We start from the raw sequence: 25,828 nt of genomic DNA, 5'->3' as shown, positions 1-25,828 counted from the left end.
AGTATTTCTTCACTGAAAGAAGATCAAAGCACTGCTCAGGAGGCTTTTATCAGAGGAAAAGATGTTTTTGCTCTTCTCCCGACTGGTTTCGGCAAGAGTAGCCAGGCTTGTGGTTGTGTTTTCGTCGTCGCTCTGTTAGTACGTCATATGCTTCGTTGATCTGATTGGTTTATTTGGCCCGTCTATCACCAACATAGGCCAATCAGCTAACCAGTATTTTCGCCCCTTCCCAAAATTACTTCAATGGAAGGTTTTCAGATGGATATGCGGAGCAAATCCATCTGGCGGAGTCAGGTAAGATATATATATATATATAAATCTTGCGCCAATGCTATTTTTTGGCTCTTATACCATAACCAATACCTGGCTGTATTGTATTGTATTGTAAACAGATGGTATCGGTACCGATACCATCTGTTTGAAATTGATGTGTGTATATATGAAGAACTGCATACTACTTAGATGTAAAATAATTGCCATCATGGCTTTGTCAAGCTGCTGCCTACCTTTGTGAAGCAGGAAAAAGACTAATGCAAAGTGAATCCAGTAGAACTTTTTATTGCCTACCTGGAATGGGTGACAATAGTTGAATAAATGTTTGGCTCTCAAAATGTTATCTGGGCCCTATATGTTGGTACTCGCCGATACCGATACCACCATTTTAGTGCTGGATCGGGCCGCTCGATACTGGTATTGGTATCGGCGCCGACTATATATATATATATATATATATATATATATATATATATATATATATATATATATATATATATATATATATATATATATATATATATATATATATATTTACTTATTTATTGTTATTATTTTTTAAATCTATGATTGTGGTTGAGTTTTTTTCAGAAGGCGTAGGTCAAAGAGAGTGGAAGGAGGGAGGGGTAAGGAGCTGGAATAGAGGAGGGAGGGGTGGGTTGAGTGTGTTTGGGGGGGGGGGATAGTGATCCCGTCGCGTTGTGACCCCCAGAAACCTCCCCGCAACCCGCCTGGCCACCACTAGAGTCACTCCTCCTCCTTCTCTTTCTCTCCTCTTGGGGCTGAAAACACCATCGCTCATCCCGGGCTGTGACATTTTCCAGCTTGTCGCCGTATGCTGCTGCGCGGACAGCGAGCGCAGAGAGCCAAAAAGCAGGAGAGAGCAGGAGGGGGGAGGACGCCGCTAAGAAAAGCGCCGAGCATCATCTCCCAGCGATCCGGAGCGAGAGGCGCACCAAGCGGAGAACGACGCGCTGCAGGAAGCCGCTGCTCCCCTTTCACCTCTCCTCAATCCCGCACCGGACGCGGCCCGAACCGGACTGGATATTTACGTCTCGGTGGGACATTTCACGCTATTTACCGGAGCTCCGTAGGTTTTCCTACTCGCCAAGCAATAGCATTTAATAGGCTGCGGGAATCAGTTAAAGCCTTTATTACCTTTGAGCGCATTATAAGCCATTAGGCTGCTTTCACAGGCGGTCATCAGCCGCCCATATAAACCCTCCAGTCCCCATCATTATGGTGAAACATAAAACGCGATGGACAGGGAGTAAACACAGCCGCTCTCTGCTCACTTAATGTTTGTCTTGACTCCTTGCGGGCTGTTCTGTCTCCTTGTTGATTGTGCTCACAACTTAATTACTGGTTCGTTTATGAAAACATAAAAAAAATAAATAAAAGAAAATGCACTCTGATTTCCAGGAGCCCGGATACAGAGAAGAAGGGAGGGGGGAAGGATCGCTGGAGCACAGCCGAGCAGCGCATCATCCTCTCCGGTGTAGGTCTGGCTGTCGAGGCGCATGGAGAAAAGGGTAGGTCCGATTGGCTTTTTTTTTTTTCTACGAGTTTATTTAAAGAGCTGTAATAAAACCACAGTCCGATCGGTTTAAAATCATAACAACAGGAGCACATGGCTGGGAGGCTTGTTTGCAATGGACAGCTGCCACAAAAACGCGCAAGGCCCAGTGAGAGAGCAGTGGGCTGGAAGTGGCATGAGCTTGTTTAAGGGGGAAACACTACAAAAGGTTTTTAAATCCTAATTAGAAATCTTCAAAATAACCTGTTTTGATCTTAAAACACTTGAATTCTTAACATCTATGTATAAACTTAAATCCAGTGCAGATTAAGGATGTGGTAACTTCCAATAAGAGGCCCTTATTTCAGGTTGTCTGATGTCTGTCAGTTAAAGGTTAGAGACTTGGTCATTAAGAGGCAGGGCAGAGCAGAGGAGATACAGCTCTTCAGCTCGGTATGTAGGTCAGTTTTTTTGCTACACTGATTAAGAGGCTGGGTAGTGGAGGAGGAGGAGGAGGAGGAGGAGGAACAGGCTGAGGCTGAAGGGGCAGCAGGCGGACTGAGCAATTAGTGGATGGAGGGTGTGCAGGAGGAGGGATTCCATAAAGTAGATCTGAACATCACAGAGTCTAAAACAACTGGAAAAAATATCTGGTTTTAGAGAGAAAGATAACAGGTCAAATGATTGAAGTCAAAGTGGTGTGATAGTTTGCAAACATTTTGTGTGAGCAGGTTTAATGTAATCTTTGTGACCAATATTTGCGTAAAAATAAATGCATTTGAATAAATATCTTCATATTTCCTTTCTGGGTTGTGATGTGGATAGAAAAATGTTCAGTTACTGGTAAGTGTTCAGGTTTTGGAAGCTGCACTTTGCTTTAAGTTTAGCCTCAGCTTTCTAAGGTGATCCTAAATCTGAATAGAAGCTTCATTTTGTCGTTTCAGCCAAATGCTGACTTCATTCATATCCCCCCCTTCTTGTTCTCTGCTGAGCTCTACAGACAATAAGAACAAAGCCTGGCTAAAACCAGCAACTTAAGTTTAGGCTGAAACATCTTGACAAGAGTTTTCATTGAGAAGAGTAATCATTGGTGTCAGACGTTAATCTTTATTGAAAATGACATTTAAAAACTAATATTTGTTTAGAATGGAAAGAATCTTAATATTGGATACTATTCATAATGTCATTTAGTGTTTGGAGAGGATGATTTGTGAAAGATGGTCGCGTAAAATCAACGTTTGGACGCTGCAACAGGTGTAAAGCCTTTTGAACAACAAAAAAGATGAAATACAGCTTTTAAATAAATATTTTTGCAATCTGAGCTGAATGAGTTTTGATAATCAAATTCCTTATCAGTATAAAATATTCATGTAAAAATGTCATATATTCTAAATTTTGCGCATTTAATTTGAATTTTTTCAAAAGGTTTTCGTTAGATGTTCCAGGTTAATACGTCAGCATGTGGATTTCAATCTTTACTCTTAATTTTGGTGCAAATATATACAAAAAGGATATAGAAACTAAGAATTTTTGCTCTGAATAAACTTCAAACTAGTCCGCTCTTTAACCATTTCTTAAAAAAAAAAAAAAGCTAAATCCCATTATGGTTTTTTCCATAATGCATGTAAGATTAAACAGATAAATACTTATACAGAAGTATTTTGTATGCGATTCATCTATTAGCTTAGCTGCTCTTTCATTAAACGCCACATTAGGCAGGGCGCTGAGACGCAGCAGACGCTCTGATCCATGTATCGGAGCAGCAGCTCTTCTTTTTGGAAAAAAAACTAAAAAAAACCAAAACCCTCACATGAAGATGTCTGTCGATCAGATATGTTTGTTCTTAATTTATGACTTCGCGGAATTTAGCGCCTGATCTCGCGCGCTTTGATCCTTCTGACGCACAGAAACTTGATCCGCTCCGTGCGTAAAAGGAGACGCGCAATCTGATAGCGGTGATTGTTTTAATAGCCAGCCGCCATAAAAACTAGAGGGTGTCCAGGGCCTCAGAGCAGGTGCTCTCTGTGACCATATGGGACACAGAGAGCACCGTTTAGGACACATGTTGGGTTCAGCAAAATGCTTGATAGGAATACAATGGTTTTGGATGGGAAAGATTTTGTTCTGCTAAAAAAAAAAAGAGATTTTTTTTTTTTATCTCCAGCCTAATTTTTTTCACCCGACATAGTTCAGGTTTTACCTTCTAAACATGCAGTTAAAATGAGCAGAAATTGGACAAATATTTGTGCTGCGGTCTTCCTTTTACACAAAAAGCCAGGCTCAGCAAATCAAGGCTTGATTAAAAAAACCCACCAGAGAACTGAAAGGTGTGTGCTTGAGCTGTGATCCCAGCAGTGCTGTGGGACTGTGACCTGTGTCCCTTTAATCCAGCAGAAAGAGAAACAGAAGCAGATGTGCTGACCTTAGCACAGACATGCCAGAGCAGCAAACAGGCTCAGATTAGCTCCATAACACACTCAGTCGGATGTGTTTACCCATGCAACGTGTGCCTTGACAGGCTGCTGCTGAGCGTGTGTTTTCCTTAAGTCTTTGGCGATGTCATGTCCCTGTGAGCGTGCCATATGTGGGACTGATTCATTGTGTTTTGCTAGTGAGTGAGCAGACCCCATGTCGGTGTCTGACAGCGAGGTTGACAGGGAGGCCTCAGCATGCTTTCCTTCTAGCTTGGCTTTAAAGATGGTAAAGTTTACCGCTACAGGCGACTGTTAAAGCAAATCTAAAAAAAGTCAGCTTGCAGATTGTTATAAGGCCTTGCAAGATACAATCTTGGAGGAAGGTCTTCACTGAAGAGAAGATTGAAGAGAAGGTCTTTGCCTTCATGTATAGCTTAGTGTGAGGCATAAAACTAAAACAGTTCATGAGCACAGAGAGAAAAAAAGAACAGGGACATTTAGAGAGAAAAACTGAGGAGGCTGCAAAACGTTTAACATCACAGTGGATGTTTACTTTACAGCAGGATGACAACCCTGGAAATACAACCAGAGCTGCAATGGAAAGATTTATATGTTTGAGCGGCCCAGTCAAAATCCAGGCCTAAATAATGGACAAGAGATTAAAAATGTCGCTCTGGGGTTCTGTCTAATCAAACTGATCTGAATAAACCTTAGAAAGAGGAATGGGCAAAACATTCACTCCCTAAAAGATGGTAAAGAATAAAACCTGTATTTGTCACAAAAGGTTGATCTGCAAAAGAAATGCGAAAGAGACATATAATTTTCCTTCAGCTTCACAATGTGTCATCATGTGTTGGTCTAATGGATGAATGCTTCATAAAATACTGTGAAGTTTGTGGCCGAAATGTGCTGCAATACAAAAAGTATAAAAAAAGTGTCAGTGAGTGTCAGGGAACACTTCTGCAAACAAACACCACAATTGTAAGCCTCATAAAAGGTGGAGTCAGTTTTTAATTTTTGATCAAACCAAAGCTCAAAATCCCTGCAGTGACACACAAACAAAAATTCTCCTAAATTATAAAACCGTATTATGACTACCAACTATACAGCCCCCCCCCCCCCCCCCCCCCCCCCCAAAACCCCCGACGGATCGGTCACATAATAAAATAACGGCGAGATACCGTGTGGCGTGACCCCAGATGTCGAGTGTATCTCAAACTTTCTGTCTCTAAACCTAATTGTGTTTCAGTATGAAGAGCTGGTGCACTACTCAGGGTCGGAGGGCATGCCGGTGGGGGGGTACGGAGAGGATGTCAGGGCGCTTCCTCCGCTACAGTACGGCCCCGCCATCCCTGACTCCCTCAAACACCACAAGGACCAGATCTATGGGTAGGAGGATTTCTGTGGTTTACAGTCTTGGCTGAATGTTTACAGCTGTCTGTTTCATACATGCTCTGTTGTACAGTTTGTGGATCATGTTCTGCATCATCTGTTCTCTATACCAACTGTTATTGTGTTTATGTCTGGTATGTTAACTGTTTATGTATATGTGTGTGTGTGTTTATGTGTGTGTGTGGGCAGTCACCCACTCTTTCCACTGCTGGCCTTAGTGTTTGAGAAGTGTGAGCTGGCCACCTGCTCCCCTCGGGACTCTTCCTCCTCCCTCTCAGCCAACTCCCACCTCCCCGGGATGGTCAACCACAGTGACGTCTGTTCCTCCGAATCCTTCAATGACGACATCGCCGCCTTCGCCAAGCAGGTGTGTGAGAAGCAGCACATCCCTTCTGTCATTTTGTGGCTTTTTGTTTTGATTTTTTAATGTTTATGCTGAGGCGATGAATGTGTTTTGCAGATCCGCTCCGAGAAGCCGATTTTTTCATCCAATCCTGAGCTGGACAACTTGGTATGATGCATGAGCTGACAGAGCGCTAAAATTCAAAATGCCATTTGCACTCAGTGGATCATGAGCGATGTTGACATGATAATCTTCTCCAACAGATGATCCAGGCTATACAGGTTCTTCGATTTCATTTACTGGAGCTAGAGAAGGTTTGTCACACCCTCCTGAACTCTGCTCATTTGTTTCAAATGTTAAATTATCCTCTAGTTTCTGTTTCTGTGTATATATATATATTTATATATATATAGTCATATATAACTTAAAATGTTGGGTTCTGACATTAGATTCCACTGTTTTTTAACTGCTGGAAAACTAAAAACCTCCAACATTTTTTGGTTTGTAAATGCAACAGCAAACATTGCCCTCTGCGATCAATAATTCTAAACAGTCTTTCTATCAGATGTGATCAAATCAACTTCAATTTAAAATAGAGCTAAAACAACAATTCTTCTTGATTGTGATTAATTGATTATTGAAATTATCGTCAATTAATTTAGTAATCCATTCATCGTTAAATGGAGACTCTAGAACAGGCCTTTAGCTGACAAAGCAACCCACTTACAGCAGTAATTATATCAAAATTGTAAAAATATATAAACATTTTGCATTTAAGATTTAAAAAAAAATTTTGTATGTCAATATGTTCAATCCAGAACTCCTCAAGTTGAAAAGTTTTAGTTTCACCTGGTTTTATTTCGTAAAACATCTTCTTTAAGGAACCTACAGATTCCCAATTATTAAAGGTATAGTGAAGAATTTTCGCATTTTTTGAAAAGAATTTAAAAAATAAATTCACATGCACAACACTGGACCTTCTCCAGCGATGGAACGCCTATTAAATGCGTGTGAGAGTGTTCACTCTCTGTTAAAAAATTGCTGTTTGCATCGCTCATACAAGCTTACTTTCCAAAAGAAGATTTGCAATTTTTCCACTATGTCAGACTCACCACCGGTAAGTGAAAATGGGGGCGAGCGCATAGGACGGCCTTACGTAAACATATCACCAGAATGATTAACAATTAGGAGGACCACTTATTTTGATGATCCACCCAGAAAAAGGAACATCCTTCACTATACCTTTAATCGATTAAATGAAAAAATGATTGACAGATTAATCGATTTGCAAAATTATTGTTAGTTGCAGCCATACTTTAAAATTTCTAGGGCTTTCTAAAAACTGCAGAGGTTGATTGGAATTTAAAATGTATTACTTTCCAATTGGAGGAACTGTCACTAAGGTGGGTAGGTATAAGCATCTCATGGCAGACTGCTCCTTTACAAACCAGAAAAAATACAATGAATAAACACTGGTTATGCTTTTGAGGAAAACCAGAAGCTTTTTTCCGTCTTCTGACTTCATTCTAAACTCCTCTCTGATATAGAAAATGAATAATTTTGATTCCTCTCCACTAGATATCTGCCTTCATACTGAGTGTTCTTAGCACAGCCTGGCAGAGCTTACACTTTTTTTTTTTACAGATTAAATTTTTATTTTTTGAGTTTTGCAGCAGCTAAGCACCAGTTAGCAACAGAATACCTAGATATTGACTGATTGACTTAATGTCTGATCACTCTTGGAACCAAAAACTAAATTTGCTCTATTGGTATTGGCTATAAAAAAAACAGATAATTGCTCTAGTAAATGAGCTCATTTAGTCATCAGAGATAAACTGGGTAAAGATAAAGCTGCACATACAACCAATAATGTTAATATTTATTCTGAGAAAGATGAACACTTTAGCAACATTTATTTGGTTAAATTATGAACATTTATTTGCAAACTGATATCAAGTATAATTAGAGGTAATTTTCTTTTAAAGGTACACGACCTGTGTGATAACTTCTGCCATCGCTACATCACCTGCCTGAAAGGAAAGATGCCCACTGACCTCGTCCTGGATGAGCGGGAGGGAGGCTCTAAGTCAGACATGGAGGACTTTGGCGGATCCTGCACTAGTCTGTCAGAGCAGGTAAGACACCCCAATATTTTTTTTATATATAAATATTTTTACTTTGAATTAAAGCCCGTTCTTCCTTGCATCCTTTCCTCCATCCCTATCTCTCCCCCTGCAGAATGCATCGTGGTTACGAGAGCCAGATGAATGTGCCACTACGCCTCTGGGAACACCAGGCACCTGTGGTCTGCCCTCTCACAGCACAGGAGACAACTGCAGCGACGCAGGCATGTAGACATGAGTTCTAGTGAATCATGATGAACATGTGAATGATAATATGAACAACTGTTCAACAAAAGTCTGACACAGCCACTACGCCCTGTAAAGTGCTTAATGGACTGCATTTATATAACAACTTCTAACCTTTATGGTTGTACAAAGTGTTATGGATAGGAACGCTATTTGGCCAATTATTCATTAATGTTAACTGAGCGGCTGCCCCATAAAAGCCCATAAAAAGCTCATCCTATGAGCATATTTTTACATCTTTTTAAGCTGATTAAACGAAGCAAACTTATATAATGTTTTTTTTTTCAAAAACTGACAGTCTTTTACCTTAACTCACCCATTTATATAATATCAATGCACAAATCAGTTGACAACTTAGGATTTAGTAGGTTACCAGAAGACACTAATAAAGGGTCTCTCATATAATCCAACAAAAAACTTTTGAACTGTCAGGCAAAGCATTTTTTTGTGAACGTCATAGTGAAAAACAGCATTCTAGGCAATGAAAAGGTTCTTATTTTATATTAAACTTAAATGTTCAGGTTTTGAGTTGCACAAAATCAGTGCTTGCTTCTGTTAGTTATATGGCTCACTATGCAAGGCGCCACACTGCAAAAAATCTGAATCTAGATAAGTAATTTTTTCTTAAAATAAGTGCATTTGTTCTTGAATTGAGGAGGTAAAAGCCATTTTGCCAATGGAACAAGACAATTTACACTTATAATAAGAAAACACAATTGCATTGTCTTATTTCAAGTGCATATTATCTAATTATCTTATTTTAAGAGTAAAATTACTCATTGCATTGGCAAACTATCTCATTTACCGATTCAAATTAAGGGTGAATACACTTAATTTAAGAATGTTTTACTTATTTTTAGATAGTTTTTGCAGTGCATAGCCTACACCGCAAAAATGATCTCAAAATGAGTAAAAATGTCTTAAATTAGAGGTATTTACCCTTAATTAGAGCAGGTAAATAAGGTGATTTGCCAATGGAATTAGTATTTTTACTCTTAAAATAAGGTATCTAGATAAAATGCACTTAAAATAAGACAATGTAATTGTTTTTTCTTATTTTAAGTGTAAATTGTCTTGTTCCATTGGCAAAGTGTCTCACTTAAATCCTTAATTCAAGAAAAAATGCACTTATTTTAAGAAGAAATGACTTAATTAGATGACATTTTTTTGCAGTGTACGGGGATCATCAGTTGTCTAAATAAAAGTTGCCCAGTCATTTGCTCTCCAAATTACCTTTATTGCTGCTGAAATACATGCCCATTTATTAAGCAATAGATGACCTACCCCGCTATATACTCTCTCCGCAGGTGGTGGTGCAGCTAGCTAATAACGCTGTAATTTCAATCTGATTGAGTCATTTTACGTGGATTTATAAACATAAGTGCGATTTGTAACGTGCGTTGCACTGACCCCACGGTCAATCTTGCAGGAGACGGTCTCGATGGGGGAGTGGCCTCGCCCAGCACAGGGGAAGAGGACGAGAGCGACCGGGACAGGAGAAACAACAAGAAGAGGGGCATCTTCCCCAAAGTGGCCACAAACATCATGAGAGCGTGGCTCTTCCAGCACCTGTCGGTGAGCTTCCTGTCTCCTTCCTTCAATCACACCTCACTGAAATCATCCCCTGCACTTGACATGTTTCTATTAGGACCACCTCTGCAGACGTAAAGCGGTGGGAGAGTGATTGCCTTTCAAAGGATTTACTGTGGGAAAAGCGTCAAGTGCAGCGATAGACAAAGAAGGGAAGCGAGTGTACGATGGAGGTCAATTAAATTAAATGTAAAACTGGGGATTAAGTGATTATGTGAATATGCTCGTGATAGAAGTGATAGAAATGGGGTGTGTAATTGTTGGTGAGGTGGTTAGATTAGTAATTAGCTACTAAATGAGGCAGGTCAAACGTTGTTTCACTCCAATTATTACAGTATGTGTATGCGTGCGTGGAGCGAGGGGAAAAAAGAGACCGAGTTAGTGGGTTTAGTGAGGCTTTAAATGTGAGTGTATATGGGAATTTAGATGAAGGGTCTGCAGAATTCACACTGAGAGTTCACACACATTATTTCAGTCTGGGTTTAAGGGGAGGCTTTGTGTTTTTCTGGGTGGATCGTCTTTTCAGCGCTGCCAGCATCACACCTCAGGGTCTTTGATTTTTTTTTTAACTTCCACTCTCTCTGGGTGTCTTTGTGTGTTCCCAGCATCCCTACCCGTCGGAGGAGCAGAAGAAGCAGCTGTCGCAGGACACGGGGCTGACCATCTTACAGGTCAACAACTGGTCAGTGCTCCGTTCAGTCGATACTCTAATCCCAGCCGTGTGGCTCATCAATAATCAGTTAAAGTCTTTTATTTAAAAGAGATGCATTAGTTTACATTGCCTTGCTAAGGTATTCCTTTTCACATTTAGTCACATTACAGCCAAAGACCTAATTGTAATTCATCAGGGTTTTATGTAATAAACCGACAGCAAGAAGCACACAATTTGGAGGCGTAAGGAAAATTAAACATTTTAAAAATCTTTCATAAAGAGGAAATAAGCTAATTTGTGGTTCGCATTAATATTCAGCATTAAATACCATTCATTGCAGCAAATGGAGGTCAATGAAATCAAAATTATACTCCACCTGGTTGTAATATAACTCGGTATAAATTAATTTCTTCTGTTCTTGAAGGCTTCAGAGGTTTGTTAGGGACGCTAAAGAACAAAATGCAGCATGAAGACCAAAGAACACAGCAGCAGGCAGATGTTAAATTAAGGGTTTCCTCAATATCTCAAGGTTTTAGTGTCTCAGAGATGCAGTTCATGATCTAAAGTGGCCAGATTCTGGAGGAACTGCAAGGCTACAGACATGGCCATGCAAGCAGTTTGGGAAGCTGCAGAGATCCAGAGATCAGGAACTCTTAAAAGGATTGCTCTTGGTTCTGCACTCCACAAATGAAGCCTTAAAAACCCCAAGAAGTAGGCAAGGGAGATAACATACCAATGAAGATGTATCTCTTGGTGCAAAACATTTTTTTTAATGGAAACTTCACATCACCATCCCTATGGTGCAGCATAGCGGTGGTAGAATCATATTGTGGGGAGGCTATTCTCCCCACATATAACGACCCTAATTGAACAACCAAAGTTATAGTACCGTAGAACGGTTTGTTTAGAATCATCTTCATCATTCAACGTCCAGATATAAAGCTACCCGAGAATCTGCATTAAGAAAAAGAAAGTTATGTTCACCTGCATTCTCCATCCAGTCGGAACGAGTCTGAGCTATATTACCAAGAAAGATGTGAAAATTACTCAACATAAACACAACCGAAAAAGGTTTGACGCTGTAACCCTGCAAAAAGCAAGGTTCTACAAATTATTGACTCAAAAGAGGAACAAATGCATGAAAAATATTTCAAAATTCTTTAATTGGAATTCATGACTTCAAATCCAAGTTGTTATAAGTTCATGTGAAAACATAAAAGAGTGTGAATACTTTTAACAGGATAGCTGTATGATGTAAAGAGTGGCAGCAGATGTTGGTGTGACTGTCTTTATTTTATAGCCTATATGTAGTGATTTTTTTATTGCTCACATTCAGTGTGGGTGGAAAGAAAGGGTCACACTTTTATAAGACTTTCAGAGAGCATTAGATTGTGGTTTACTGGTGCATAGTTTATGATCCAGAGAAAAATGTACTGCAAAGCATTTTTCTCCCCTCAGACAGTAAAATCCTGTCGCTCATAAAACAAACCCAGGGATCGATATCCAATAATCAGATTATTTACTGCTTCTAAGTTCCTTTTTTTAACGACAACAGACCTAAAAGCAGTCGTGCTTTTAAAAAACCTGCTTCCAAGTATTTACTTCAATGTGCATACGAATTTCTCGCTGTGTTTTGTTTTGACAAACATGGTTTTGTAGCTTACATGTTTCTATTCGAACTTCAGCAGCACACAGAGGGAGCGGATCAATCAATTATCACAGGGCGGATCGATACGTGCTCTGCCCTAACGTTGATTTACTCTGCCCTCTGAAAGGGTTAAGTGCTTGTAAAAGGGAAAAGGTTAATAGTCTCCCGCTCTGCCTTTTTCTCCATTAGCTGTCGGCCTCATCCATATCTTTCTCTCTCCCTCTCTGAACACATTCTGTCTTTATGTCTCGCGCCCTGTGCAGGTTCATAAACGCCCGGAGGAGAATAGTTCAGCCGATGATTGACCAGTCAAACCGCTCAGGTCAGTCTTTAGCCAGTCTTTGTCTAAATATGTGATGTGTATCTGAGTGTGTATTTGTGTCTCACTTTGCGTGTGTGGTCTCCCAGGTCAGGGTGGTCCCTACAGTCCAGAGGGAGCAGCTCTAGGCGGGTACGGGCTCGACGGGCAGGCCCATCTGGGGCTCCGAACGGCAGGTACGACAGACTCTTTTTGTTTGATCCACATAAATATGAGCAGCAGATCATAATACCTGCAGTTACACACCTTAAACTCGAGTTTCTGCTGCTGAAAATATTCACCACACTGGAAAAAAATCGAAATCTAGATAAGTTGTTTTTTCTTAAAATAAGTGTATTTGTTCTTGGATTTAGTATGTAAAAGAGAGATTTTGCCAATGGAACAAGACAATTTACACTCACAATAAGAAAACACAATTGCATTGTCTTATTTCAGGTGCATTTTATCTAATTTTCTTATTTTAAGAGCAAAAATACTCATTCCATTGGCAAACTATCTCATTTACCTACTTAAATTAACTGTAAATACACTTAATTTAAGACATTTCTACTTATTTTTAGATCCTTTTTCCAGTGAGAACAACCGACTGGGATTATTTGCCGATGAAAACTGTCCCAGACATATTCCCACTTTTCTACCATTTTAGTGAGAAAGCAACTGCTGCTACTACAAATTAAAAATCCATATTATTTCTCTGTCAACAGCTACAGACAGTAATATCCCTATAAGTTCTTTAGTTATTTTAAAGGTTTTCAGTTCATATCACATCAACTTCTAAATGGTTTGGAAGAATACTTCAATCAACATCCATACATAAGTTTAATTATTAATCCAATTAAATCAATGGAAAAGGAAAATATTGTTCTAGATCATCATCTTTAAGACAAGCCTTTATTTTGAAATTCATAGGGCATGGGACTATAGTAAACAGGCTTTTATTATTTCTATTATCACTCAGAGGGGTAGAGTGCCCTAAAATTTTGCTTAAGTAATCATATATTAACTTGAATAAAATTAACACGTGGCAATACAAGAACTTTCTTAATAAGAGTAAAAAAGTATTTGGTAAAAAAGCTTCTCAAATACTGATCTAATGATTACAGGTGTTCAGAGCGTCTGAGTTAGCATTTTAAAAATGAAGTTACACAACATATAAAGCTATTTGTAAGTTCTGGTGATCTAAAGACTGAGATAAAAAAAATAAGATGAATGTAACAATAATAATATTTACATGATAATTTTAGGTAGAAGAAACACTTTTTGAGATACATTTTTTTTGCCATTTTTTTATTTTTTATTAATAACAATGGGGAGTGGTTGCCTAGTGGTTAAGGCATTGTGCTTGGAATCTAGAGGTTCTGAGTTCAAGCCCCACTCCCACAGACTGCCACTCTGGCCCCCTGAGAGACCCTTAACCCCACACTGCTCCCCGGGCGCCACACAATGGCAGCTCCCAAAGAGGATGGGTTAAAAGCAGAGAGTTAATTTCGTTGCTCTTTTCTTGTGACAATAAAGTTGAATTCTACTCTACCAACAGTATGATATGTGTATAGATTAGATTAGGTTACATTACTACATTTAACAAGCTAAAGTAGACTGTTAACTTTATTTTTAATTGACATCCAAATGAATCAGCAGGCACAAAATAAAATTATATCAACTAAGCTTGGGTGCAAAAAAGATTCTGGCTTGACCATAGATTGTAGGTGTGTCGCTCTGATGAGTGTTTGTCGAAAAGATGCTTATTGTTGAGTATTAGTAGAGTAGCCAAATGTTTAACAGAAGTGATATTTGATAATCAAATACTTACTCAACTAAAAGTTGAAGGTATAATGCTGTCTCCTTGAACCCCAGTCGGCCTCAGCAGATGGCCGCTCACACTGAGCCTGGTTCTGCTGGAGGTTTCTTCCTGTTAAAAGGGAGTTTTTCCTCTCCACTGTTGCTACAAGCATGCTTAGTGCCAGGAATTGCATTCGAGTCGATGAGTCGATGCAATCAGCTGGTTGTCCTTAGATAGAACACTTTGAATCAATTTGACTGTATGATCTTGTGAACTGTAAAGTGCCTTGAGATGACATGTATTGTGAATTTGGAGCTATATAAATAAACTAAATTTAATTTAATTGAATTAATTCAGTATTTTTTAAAAAGTTCCTCTAGTAAATGTAACAAGTTACTACCCACCGCTGTTATTATTGCTATGTAGAATTAGAATAAAGCTGTTTTTGATTTAAATGCTGATGTCTCTAGGAACTTAGAAATAAAACAGTTAAACTATCTTTGTTTTTCTTTTTTTATGATTTGATATAAATGGATTTCAGACTTATGAAAGGATTTGAATGTCTTTAAGATAAAAATTAATTCAGCTTTTCAGTGAAAATAGTGTTCTAAATTCTTGTGCATATAAAATGTTTAAATTAGCCGTTTTGAGGATCATCAGGTTGTTCTTTTACATATGATGTAAACAGTCAAGGTTTTACATGAAATTATTTTTTTTCCTTTTCCACCAGGTCTACCTGGAATGTCCTCTCTTCAGGGTGACTACCCTGGCGCTCTGCTGTCTCAGCCGGGCTACCCTCCTCACCCCGGAGCCTCCCTCCACTCATACCCTGGCCCGCACCCTCACCCCGCCATGCTGCTCCACCCACCGCCGCATGCACACCCCGCAGAGCCGCTCATTGCCCAAGGACTGGACATACATGCGCACTAGCTGTCAGGGGAGCATAGCCTGTGTGTGTGTGAAAGAATGGAGGATATATTACTGTATAAATGTGTGCAGAGCAAGTATGGGTGTGCAATGGCTGATACCATATTCAAAGACAAACTGCTCCAAAAGTTTACATTCCTCACTGAGAGACACTGACCTTAATGTAGCCGATCGACTGACAGAGACGCACACACACACGCAAACCTAAACATCCGACCCACACACCCTGAGTCTGGACCCACAGGTTTAAGCCATACCTCTCTGAGTAGAAGTGCTTCCTCCTCTTCAAAAGTCTCCACTGTGTCCTGTGGGTGAGACATGCTTTAAACTACACTTCCCATCATGACTGCGGACCACAGGATGACAGGATCAACCCACGGATGTTACTGAATGGGACATGTTCATGCATTTTCCTCATTTTCCTCACAGCTCCCCCGTCTTCCTGCACACACTGACTGTCAGAAACAAACACACACTTAATTTAAGATTTTTTTTGTGTGTTATTTTTTTTTTATATTTTTATATTTATGTGTGCCACTCCAGGCAGATGCAGCTTCACGTGAGTTTGTCGAAATGTTAGTGCTCTTCCTCGGCATGAAGCTAAACACTCTGAATGACTTCCAGTCTGCCTCGCTCTCGCACCACTGACCTCCTTAAGGCGCCATGCAGCCGCCTGTTACCTTAGCTTTCTTCCAAGCACCCGAAACCCACTGATAGATGAAAGAACAGACACGCCACACGCACACTAACACATCCATATGCAGAAGGAATTCTGAGCATCAATGGTGCACCGTTAACTGTCACAGCTGTGTGAGACGGGAGCTGCAGCCAAAGGACTCTTCAGACATTCGGCTCCTTCTCCGCTCTCCTTGGACCGTTGATGAATTTCTGAATGATGACGATGGTGAAAAAAAAAACTAAAAAAAAACTTAAAGTATTAAAATGTTTTTTGTAAGCCTTGTCACTTGTCATCTCATTGTTTAATATGACTCCACCTGCAGTTTTTATGCTGAAAGTAATAACTTTTACATGTTTTTTGATAATATCACATTTAGATCTGCTGGGTCTCAGCAACAACAACCTGTTAATATTTTTCCCCTCTCAGTGACGCTGTAGGCAGGAAGTCTGCATCCTGTGCTTCTAATGGTTTTTAAACATAGATATATTTTAAATACATGTTTGAAAGTTGATCATTGAATACTTGCATTACATTTCAGCAGTATAATGATACTTGAAGTATCAGTAACGCAATGTTTAACAAATATTTTACCAAATACAACAATGTATTTATCTTTGGAGAAGTTTTATTTTTCTTTAGTTTACAACATAAAAACTGGAAATTACATAAGAAATAGACATAGAGACTTAGACTCAACTTATTTATCCCTTCAGATTACTCCTTCCCAGAAATTATGGTTCCACTAGCTTATATAGCGTACAAAGAGTTAAAGCAAGATGCCATTAAAGATAAAAAAGGGACAGACAATATAAAAATAGTGTATGTAGAACTAAAAAGCATAAAAAATTATGTCCTGGAATATGTTTAGATATAAAATATCTGCACAGTAGAGAGCTAAGGGAAGACTACATAGTATTTGTCTTGGGTTATTACACTTGCATTGCAGAACTGTACTGACCATATAAATAAGTAAAAAAATTACACAGGCTACAGAGTAGTTGGCATGTGTTATTGTACTGTGAGAGAGAAGAATATTGCATATACACTCACCGGCCACTTTATTAGGTACCCCATGCTAGTAACGGGTTGGACCCCCTTTTGCCTTTAGAACTGCCTCAATTCTTCGTGGCATAGATTCAACAAGGTGCTGGAAGCATTCCTCAGGGAGTTTGGTCCATATTGACATGATGGCATCACACAGTTGCCGCAGATTTGTCGGCTGCACATCCATGATGCGAATCTCCCGTTCCACCACATCCCAAAGATGCTCTATTGGATTGAGATCTGGTGACTGTGGAGGCCATTTGAGTACAGTGAACTCATTGTCATGTTCAAGAAACCAGTCTGAGATGATTCCAGCTTTATGACATGGCGCATTATCCTGCTGAAAGTAGCCATCAGAAGTCGGGTATATTGTGGTCATAAAGGGATGGACATGGTCAGCAACAATACTCAGGTAGGCTGTGGCGTTGCAATGATGCTCAATTGGTACCAAGGGGCCCAAAGAGTGCCAAGAAAATATTCCCCACACCATGACACCACCACCACCAGCCTGAACCGTTGATACAAGGCAGGATGGATCCATGCTTTCATGTTGTAGACGCCAAATTCTGACCCTACCATCCGAATGTCGCAGCAGAAATCGAGACTCATCAGACCAGGCAACGTTTTTTCCAATCTTCTATTGTCCAATTTCGATGAGCTTGTGCAAACTGTAGCCTCAGTTTCCTGTTCTTAGCTGAAAGGAGTGGCACCCGGTGTGGTCTTCTGCTGCTGTAGCCCATCTGCCTCAAAGTTCGACGTACTGTGCGTTCAGAGATGCTCTTCTGCCCACCTTGGTTGTAACGGGTGGTTATTTGAGTCACTGTTGCCCTTCTATCAGCTCGAACCAGTCTGGCCATTCTCCTCTGACCTCTGGCATCAACAAGGCATTTCCACCCACAGAACTGCCGCTCACTGGATGTTTTTTCTTTTTCTGACCCTTCTCTGTGAACCCTAGAGATGGTTGTGCGTGAAAATCCCAGTAGATCAGCAGTTTCTGAAATACTCAGACCAGCCCTTCTGGCACCAACAATCATGCCACGTTCAAAGTCACTCAAATCACCTTTCTTCCCCATACTGATGCTCGGTTTGAACTGCAGGAGATTGTCTTGACCATGTCTACATGCCTAAATGCACTGAGTTGCCGCCATGTGATTGGCTGCTTAGAAATTAAGTCTTAACGAGCAGTTGGACAGGTGTACCTAATAAAGTGGCCGGTGAGTGTAAGTGACAACAGGAAATTACCAATTTTGTGCTGTATTTATAAAGAACTAGGTTTTCTTGTTTGAAAGCATCATTTAACATTAATGGCTCTTAATTAGTTTTTTTTGGCTGGACTTAAGCAAAAATGACTCCTGCTGCAGACATTCTACCATTCAGAGGAGCACCTAAGTTCTCTCGAGTCCAATTCTACTTTACATAAAAATTCTTGAAATACACTAATACCGGTATATATTTTTTTAAAATATGTCTTAACTAATGCCTCTTTCATATTTTTGTTCCTTCTATAGTGTAATTAAACAAAAAAACAAAGTAATCCAATTGCTAGAACATGTACAATTCATTCCCCATTCGATTGGACAGACTGGATATCACCACAAAGCCATTTTATATTTAATGTCCACTTATTAGATTCAATTAAATGTTAATGTTATACATGTAAGGCTGAGCATCAGAATTTAGAAGAAAGTAGATATGCTGAAAGTAATGTGTAACCTAACGCATTGGTTGCTGCTAGATGGGCTGGTTGGGGTATTTCAGAAATTGCTGATCATAAGATTCTTACAACAATATGAGAGCAAGCATCCATTGAGAGGCACCTGTGTAGACAGAAAGGCCTTGGTGATTTCGGAGGGGGAACAAGCAGACTGATTGCTTGAGGAAACAGCAAAGCTACCATCTCTAAACGCACAAGTTAAATGTTAAAGCAGAAAAGCTACAACTGCTAGAACAAACACTGGAGGCAAACATCCACACAGACTCAAACGTGCAACGGAAAAATGCTTTTTGGTTTTGATGACACTTAATTAAAACTTTTTTTGTCAGAATAAACATACAAATATAAGTAAAGGAATAACCTACAGCCTTAAAGTGTAAAGCATTTAAATACTCCTTGAACCGTTTTATGGTTTAATTTATTCAAAAAGCACTGTGGACCATGCAGTGCATGATTGGGAAGCGGAAGACAAAGAATTTGTGCTTTGATCCGTGGTATGTGGCGTAAGTCTGTGTGAGCTTTGCACATCCGAAATAATCAGATAATGTGGTTTGTTGTACTCAAAATGCAAACCCACAGGGAGAAACAGCACAGTGAGAATTTAATAACAATGAAAAGCAAAAAACAGGTGTGTGTCAGAAAAATGTCACAACAAACAGATCTGGGCTAAACGGTGTAAACCAGCAAGAAGCAAAGATAACTGATGAGTATAGATGTAATGCTTCTCACAGGTGAGATAGTGATACTGACTGTTATGGCATAGATTGGCTGAATGAAGCTATTTACATGATAGCTGAGGCAGGGGTGATAAGCATCAGAGAAGCTGCATGGATGAGAAAACCCTGAAGTAATTATCTAATAGAGACCTAACAGAAACAAATGCACAGAGAACACAGAATAACCAGAAAACTTCAAGCAAATATTAGAATATATGCCTCTTTTAAGCAGTTTTTTTAAAATAGCCATTATGCAGATTATAACCAAACAAAAGTATTTATCTTTTAAGTCTAATTTAACATAATCTTCAGTGTGTCTTTCATCAGCTGTAAGAAGAAAACAAAACATCAGTCTGTTAGATGTAATGATAATGTTTTGCTTAGTAAATTTAGTTAGTGTAAAATATAATTGTTTGCATGATAATCAAATTCAATTAATATAGATAAAGATGTAAAAGGTTCACAGGACTAAAGAATTGAAATGGTGATAATATTTTTTTTGTGGCTGCAATGTAAAGTTTATAAAAGAGATACAGAAGAAGGACCATGAGGCAGCTATAGGGCAGATTTAATTGGGACATCTATGTTAAGATTTATAGAACATTAAAAGAAACACTTTATGGCACTAATCACTGAACATTTAAAACATACTTCATGTTTGTGTTGCTTGGATTCACAGCGCTCCACACGACTTGTTTTTTTTAACATTTCGTTTTTTACTTTTCACCCTGGAGATATTAAAACATTCATGATAAACATCTCAGCTATTCACTTCAAACGGATCTTTCCCTGAAAAATAGTCTGATCTTCCTCCTTTTCTGCAGTCATAAGTCATGTCCCTCCCTGCTCTATAACTATCTGTTTTATCTCTGGTGGAGGCCTCAGGCTGCAGCTGCAGCGATCTGTCACACAGGCTGGATCTTCACGGCAAAGAGACAGAATCTCTCCAAAGGCTTTAAAGCACCGAGCACCTCTCAGATCATTATTCCCAATCCTAAACCAAGCTCTGAATTTTTAGTTTATAACACTTCCTTCCTTTGACAGTCCATGATAGGCACAGTATCCTCTTTCTTCCATTCCAGTTTCCTTCGTCCATCATCACTGATAAAACCCACATCCATCCTCTGGGCACTGAGCACACAACAAACCCAGAGCGCCACACCCTCACCTCCCCACCCCCATTCAGCCTGGAGCAGGGTGGACAGGAGAGGAGTTCAGGGGCCAGAGTTCAGTGGGAGGTCGACAGGAAATGGCTGTTCTCCTTGGCACCAGGTCCTGACCTAGGCACCCCTCTACTTTTCATTTATTTGTCCCCTTCACACGCTGGGTCCTCAACCGCACTGGCCTCACTTTTACTCTTCCACCTCCTGGGAGACTCGTTTTCCCTGCGACGTTTCCCACCGCACTGTCATGCAAAGCAGTGCAGTGTTTGCTTCACTGTGGAAACTAAAATGCTGTCCTCTGTTTTGCTGCAAAACCTGTGGAGAACAAAGAGACACATTTTTTTAAATCAAAACATTATTGGATGAAATAGAATCAAACTTAAAGATTAAAAAATGAATGTTATAAATAATTTTTTCATAAATGAAATTTTATTTTCCCACTTTGGTTACATTACGGTATATCTAAACTCATGGTTAATTGATTGGATCACCCCCTTTGTCTTAACTGGTACAACTAAAGGCAGATATAACGATAGTAACAAAACCAGCTTATAAGAGTTTGATTAAAGAGCCAAAATTTTGTCATTTTTCTGTTTTCTTGACAATGAGAAAAAGCAGGCATTCTGTGTTATTCTGTCCTGTTTAGTTACTAGATACACACAGGACTTAATGCCTTTTTTCTTTATGACAAAGGTAGTCCATCGTTTATACCGACATATTTATATTTAAAAGAATTCAAATCAAAAAAAGTATTTATTTCATTTTTTATTCATTTTTTTCTATGACTGTATGCGTGAATTAATGTGTACACTAATTAAAATATATAACTATCAACAGCAGTACACATTTGGTAAATAATGAATTATGTTTAAACCAGATTTTTTTGCTTCTATTTTACAAACCAAATCTAGATTTTAATACTATGAAGCCTGTAGGGTCAAGTAATCGCACTGTTAGAACCTGTTTGACTACAGGAAGTAGACTATAATTGATTAGGGGAAAAAATTACTAAGTCAGTCTGGAAAAGATTATAAAGACCTCTTTAGGTTTTGGTGAACCATCTTCCTCAAAAGGACAACACATAAAATAGTGACAAACCTTCCCAGGAGGAGTCGCTCTGCCAAAATCACTTCAGAATTATGTAAATTATGTTGCCATCCCCTCCAGAAAGTCACAGAAATATCCAGAGGAGCATGTAAAACACTGCAGGCCATTCTTGCATCAGTTAAGGTTAGAGCTCAGGGTTAGACAATAAGAAAGTGACTTAATTGGCCTTTAAAGATGGCATCTTAAGGTGAGCATAAAGGGCAAAAAGAAAACAAAAGCCCATTTCATGTTTAACAAAACAGATCTCTGCAGAAGAGTACGTCATTACATCTGAAGGAAAACCAATACACCGTTAATGAAAAAAAACGAGAAAAAAAAACGTAATTATGCTTAAGCACCCTGGTAGTGAGATAGTCTAAGGCTGCTTTACCATTTCAGGACTTGGAGAACTTTCCTTAGTTATTGGCACCATGTGTTTGTGATATTCTGCTCAAACTTTGGTCATGCAGCAGGTCAGATCAGCTGCTAACTGCACCAACATGATGTTTATGATTGTGTCATTGAAAAAAAAAAAAAGGCTGAACAGCTACAGACGTTTGAAAAGGGTTGCTAAGGGAAATCTACTTCCCTTTTAAAGTATATCAAAATAGAAATTAACATCCTTTGCAGCTTAGTGACAAAAACACCTCCGACTAATTCAGTTGAACGTAAGTTCAACTGTAGCAAGGTCCAAAACCTGGGACTGTTTAAGGACAGCTGGCCCATACAGTTTTTAATCCTCTTAAACTAACTGTAAATTAAAAATGCAAAAGCTGTTTTAACCCTTAAATCTTTATTTACATGGCTTTGATGTCTCAATCACCTTTCAACCACAATTAGACTTTATTAGACATGTGGAGATTTTTTTACCTTTTACTATTCAGCCAAATTTGATATTTTTAAGGCAGAAGACAGGTTGGTCTCTTTTGTTCATTCAATAAACAATGAAATCTGACATTTGGCCCAATCATTTCTTACCCATGTGTCTTCTCCTTCTCCTATTATCATTTTAGTTTCTTTCCCATGATAACGATTTTCCTTCTCTGGTAATCAACATATCAAATTTTTCTTCTGGCCAGTTAAGCATGTGTTATAAAATGTAAGATAAAAAATCCTAAAGATGCCAATATCACATTCTTGATTTAATTCTACTTTTTGTTTTTAGCCATGTTTTTAGTCCCCTGATTATAAGAAAATATTTACGAAGGATCTTTGCTACTTGTTTTCTTTGTCAATTGATAAGATGGGGAGTATGTTGATCATCCTATAAAAGAAGAAGTTGTTTTAAACTTGGGTACAGTAAAAAAGATTTCTGCAACTATTCAAGTTGCAGATAAAATGTCTAAAATTGAAAAAAAAAATGATTAAAAAGACAGACTTATAACTAAACAAAGTAATATTAAAATCTACATGTGTAAAGATTTAAACATGCATTGGCAACCTTCAGATGAAAAAACAAGACCTTTCCTTAAATCTGACCTGCTAAATACTAAAAGACAAAAATCTTCAACTGAATATTGTGAATACTTACGAATTTGTCTTTACAAATGAAAATGAATAAGTAGACACAAGTAGACAGTAGAAAACTTCTTAAAATAATTTTTAGCCAAAAATAGGTTGAGATATTTCCCAACTTGTGGAATAATTGAACCATGATTAATAGCAAACATTTTGTGGTAAAAAACTACAAATCGAAAAGAACAAAATAGCAAAGAACAAGCAAGAGAGAAAAAATATATCAGCAAATCAGCAACAGATTGGCTAAAAATAGGAAACAATCGTCCAATGATCCAAAGTCAAGACCTCAACCTCCAGACCAGAAACATTCGGAGAACTGTGCAGAAACAAATGTTTGCAGGACTCAAACAACTGAAGTAAAATCGTAGAAATTAGATGGTTTATGGTTTAATTATATTAATTAGATTAAGTCAAACAAAATCAGGGAACTAAATGTTGTATTAAATTAATGTTTTCTCCTGGCATTCAACCCTCTATATTCAATAGTTGAAGTTGTTAGGTGGACCTACAAAGAGAGTGGGGGATGCAGCATATTTCTCACAACTTCACTGAGAATGAAACAGCACCATTAAATGAAAACAATATGACTATGTCATTTAAAGTGAACTCGGCTGCAGCACGGCTGCTGTGTCGACACGTCTCCATACGTCTCATTCTCAGCATATTGCAACAGTCCTGATAATGTTTCATTTTATTTCAAGACTCCTACTTGCTTTGGCCATGCAGGCTGTTGGGCTGATATAAAAATGTGCACACCTTTGTGAGCTAGTTATTGGGCCTTTATGTGGCTGTGCATATAAATATGTAAAATCACATTTTAACATAATGAGTTCTAGTTTTTGTCTGTGTGTGTGTGTGTGTGGGAGGAGGGTCACTCTGATGGTCATTAATCATTCAATTACACACCTGTCAGAGTTGAGACAAGGGGGAGAAAGGGAGGAGGGGGATTTAGGGAGAGGGAGGGGTAGAGAAAGTAAAAAAAGAAACAGAGGAATGCAGAGGGGAAAGGAGAAAGAGAACAGGGAGGAACCGAATGACTTTAGAGGGAATGTAGAAGCTCCGGCAGAACTGAAAGGAGTAAAAAGCAATAGGGAGAAAATCCCATTGTTTATGTGCGGACCAGCCGTGACAGAGGCAAGCTGCTGGATGGTGAAAGCCTCTGAAAGGCTGCTGGAAAGACAAAGAGACAAACATGTAGCGTAAGGGACGCAGGACAGACTAGAACAAAGCGGCGCAGGATGGTAAAGATGCAGCCCAGCTTCCTAAATGTCACCTAGACTGATTTAGGGGCTGCTGAGCTCAGAGCATCTGGAGCTAAAAAAATAAGGATAAAATTAAAGATAAAACCAACAAGCTTAATGGAGAGACAACAAAACATGTACAGAAAATGCATTTGTCTGTTGAATTTTTTTAAAGGGCATGCACAAACACAGGGACAGCTTTAGCAAAACGGAAATAGAAAAGTCATTGAATAGATCAAACATTAACTACAGTTTTCTGAGGCTAATCCAATTTTCATTCTTTTAGAGATCCTGATTCAGTAATAATGATTATATTAAGTACAATTTATGTAATGTATATCTTCAAATTTTTTATTTTCTAAATCAAATGTAATGCTCCATCAATGTATACCATTAAACAAAATCAAAGTTAGGTTTCAAAATTTTCTCTATATATTTCTTAAGTAACATTCTCAAGGCCGTTAGACTGATTTAAATGTACAAATTAAAACCTGAATAAAAAGATCACAGTAGTACTAACAGATAACCAAACTGTTTTTCTTCTTTCCTTTTGAGGACTTCAAATGGAAAAAATAAGAAGTGTGTAAAATGGATGTGGCAGAGGGCTGTTGAAAATTCACAGGAGTAAAATACAGAATTTTTGGGGATCAGGTTTCCCTTCCTCGTGACCCTAATGAAGCCAGGCCTATAATATAACTTCTTTAGAGGTGCTGTAAGGAAATAAAGCCTTCTGATGCAATTTCTGGTTTAATTTGTCTATTTTCCTTTATAAAATAATCACCTTACTGTCTTAGAGTAGAAACTAAATGCCCTGCAGGCAGACAATTAGTGTCCCTAGATGATCAGAAAACTATTAGCAGAATTAAACTGAAAGCTGCATTCACTTGGAGCCACTCCACCAATTCAGGATGAGATGGTGAGGCAATCTTCATCAGCAAAGACAGAGTGTCTGCTTAACATAGCATGAGATTAAGTTGTGTTATTATCAGGTCACTGCTTCTTTTGAGGAGCACCTCCATTGAGCATACAAGCAGTGTCTATGAGTTGAAAAGATGGGACAGAGGAATAATAATAATAAAAAAACAACTTCTGTAAATATATTTTTTTGCTATTAAATGAGATATGTAGGAGATGCCTGGTTCTGCTGGAGGTTTCTTCCTGATAAAAGGGAGTTTTTTCTCTTCACTGTCGCTATAAGCACACTTGTTGTGAGGGATGCCTTCAAGTGAATGAGTCGATTTAATCAGCTGGTTTTCCTTAGAAAACTTTGAACCAGTGTGATATGATCTGGTTGAATTGTCTCTGTAAAGTGCCTTGAGATGACATGTGTTGTGAATTAAAGCTTTATAAATTAACTGAATTGAATTGAACATCTTCTAAACAGGAATAGATTTCTAAAGTTTATAAAAAAAGATCTGTATTGATATGTAGATTGATTATCATC

General features: G+C 38.7%; 1 protein-coding gene across 1 annotated transcript; it reads left to right on the top strand.

Moving 5' to 3' along the window:
- The first annotated feature begins 985 nt into the window (after positions 1 to 985).
- meis3 (myeloid ecotropic viral integration site 3) lies at positions 986 to 16,183 on the top strand. Its single transcript, XM_038273160.1, has 13 exons — positions 986 to 1,331; positions 1,696 to 1,805; positions 5,453 to 5,592; positions 5,785 to 5,962; positions 6,056 to 6,106; positions 6,202 to 6,252; positions 7,924 to 8,073; positions 8,177 to 8,285; positions 9,737 to 9,882; positions 10,503 to 10,579; positions 12,461 to 12,519; positions 12,606 to 12,692; positions 15,027 to 16,183. The coding sequence occupies exons 2-13, from the start codon at positions 1,794 to 1,796 to the stop codon at positions 15,224 to 15,226; spliced, it is 1,260 nt and encodes a 419-aa protein (XP_038129088.1). The 5' UTR covers positions 986 to 1,331; positions 1,696 to 1,793; the 3' UTR covers positions 15,227 to 16,183.
- The last annotated feature ends 9,645 nt before the right edge of the window (positions 16,184 to 25,828 follow it).

The sequence above is a fragment of the Cyprinodon tularosa genome, unplaced genomic scaffold (genome assembly GCF_016077235.1).
Source record: "Cyprinodon tularosa strain WSP-4 unplaced genomic scaffold, ASM1607723v1 ctg86, whole genome shotgun sequence".
NCBI lineage: Eukaryota > Metazoa > Chordata > Actinopteri > Cyprinodontiformes > Cyprinodontidae > Cyprinodon > Cyprinodon tularosa.
The sequence above is the reverse complement of the archived record's forward strand: the minus strand, read 5'-3'. Positions and strand labels throughout refer to the sequence as shown.

Coding starts and splice junctions, on each gene's coding strand:
- meis3 (XM_038273160.1), top strand. Junction 9,883..10,502: donor GGCTCTTCCAGCACCTGTCG/GTGAGCTTCCTG, acceptor GTGTGTTCCCAG/CATCCCTACCCGTCGGAGGA. Junction 12,693..15,026: donor TCTGGGGCTCCGAACGGCAG/GTACGACAGACT, acceptor CTTTTCCACCAG/GTCTACCTGGAATGTCCTCT.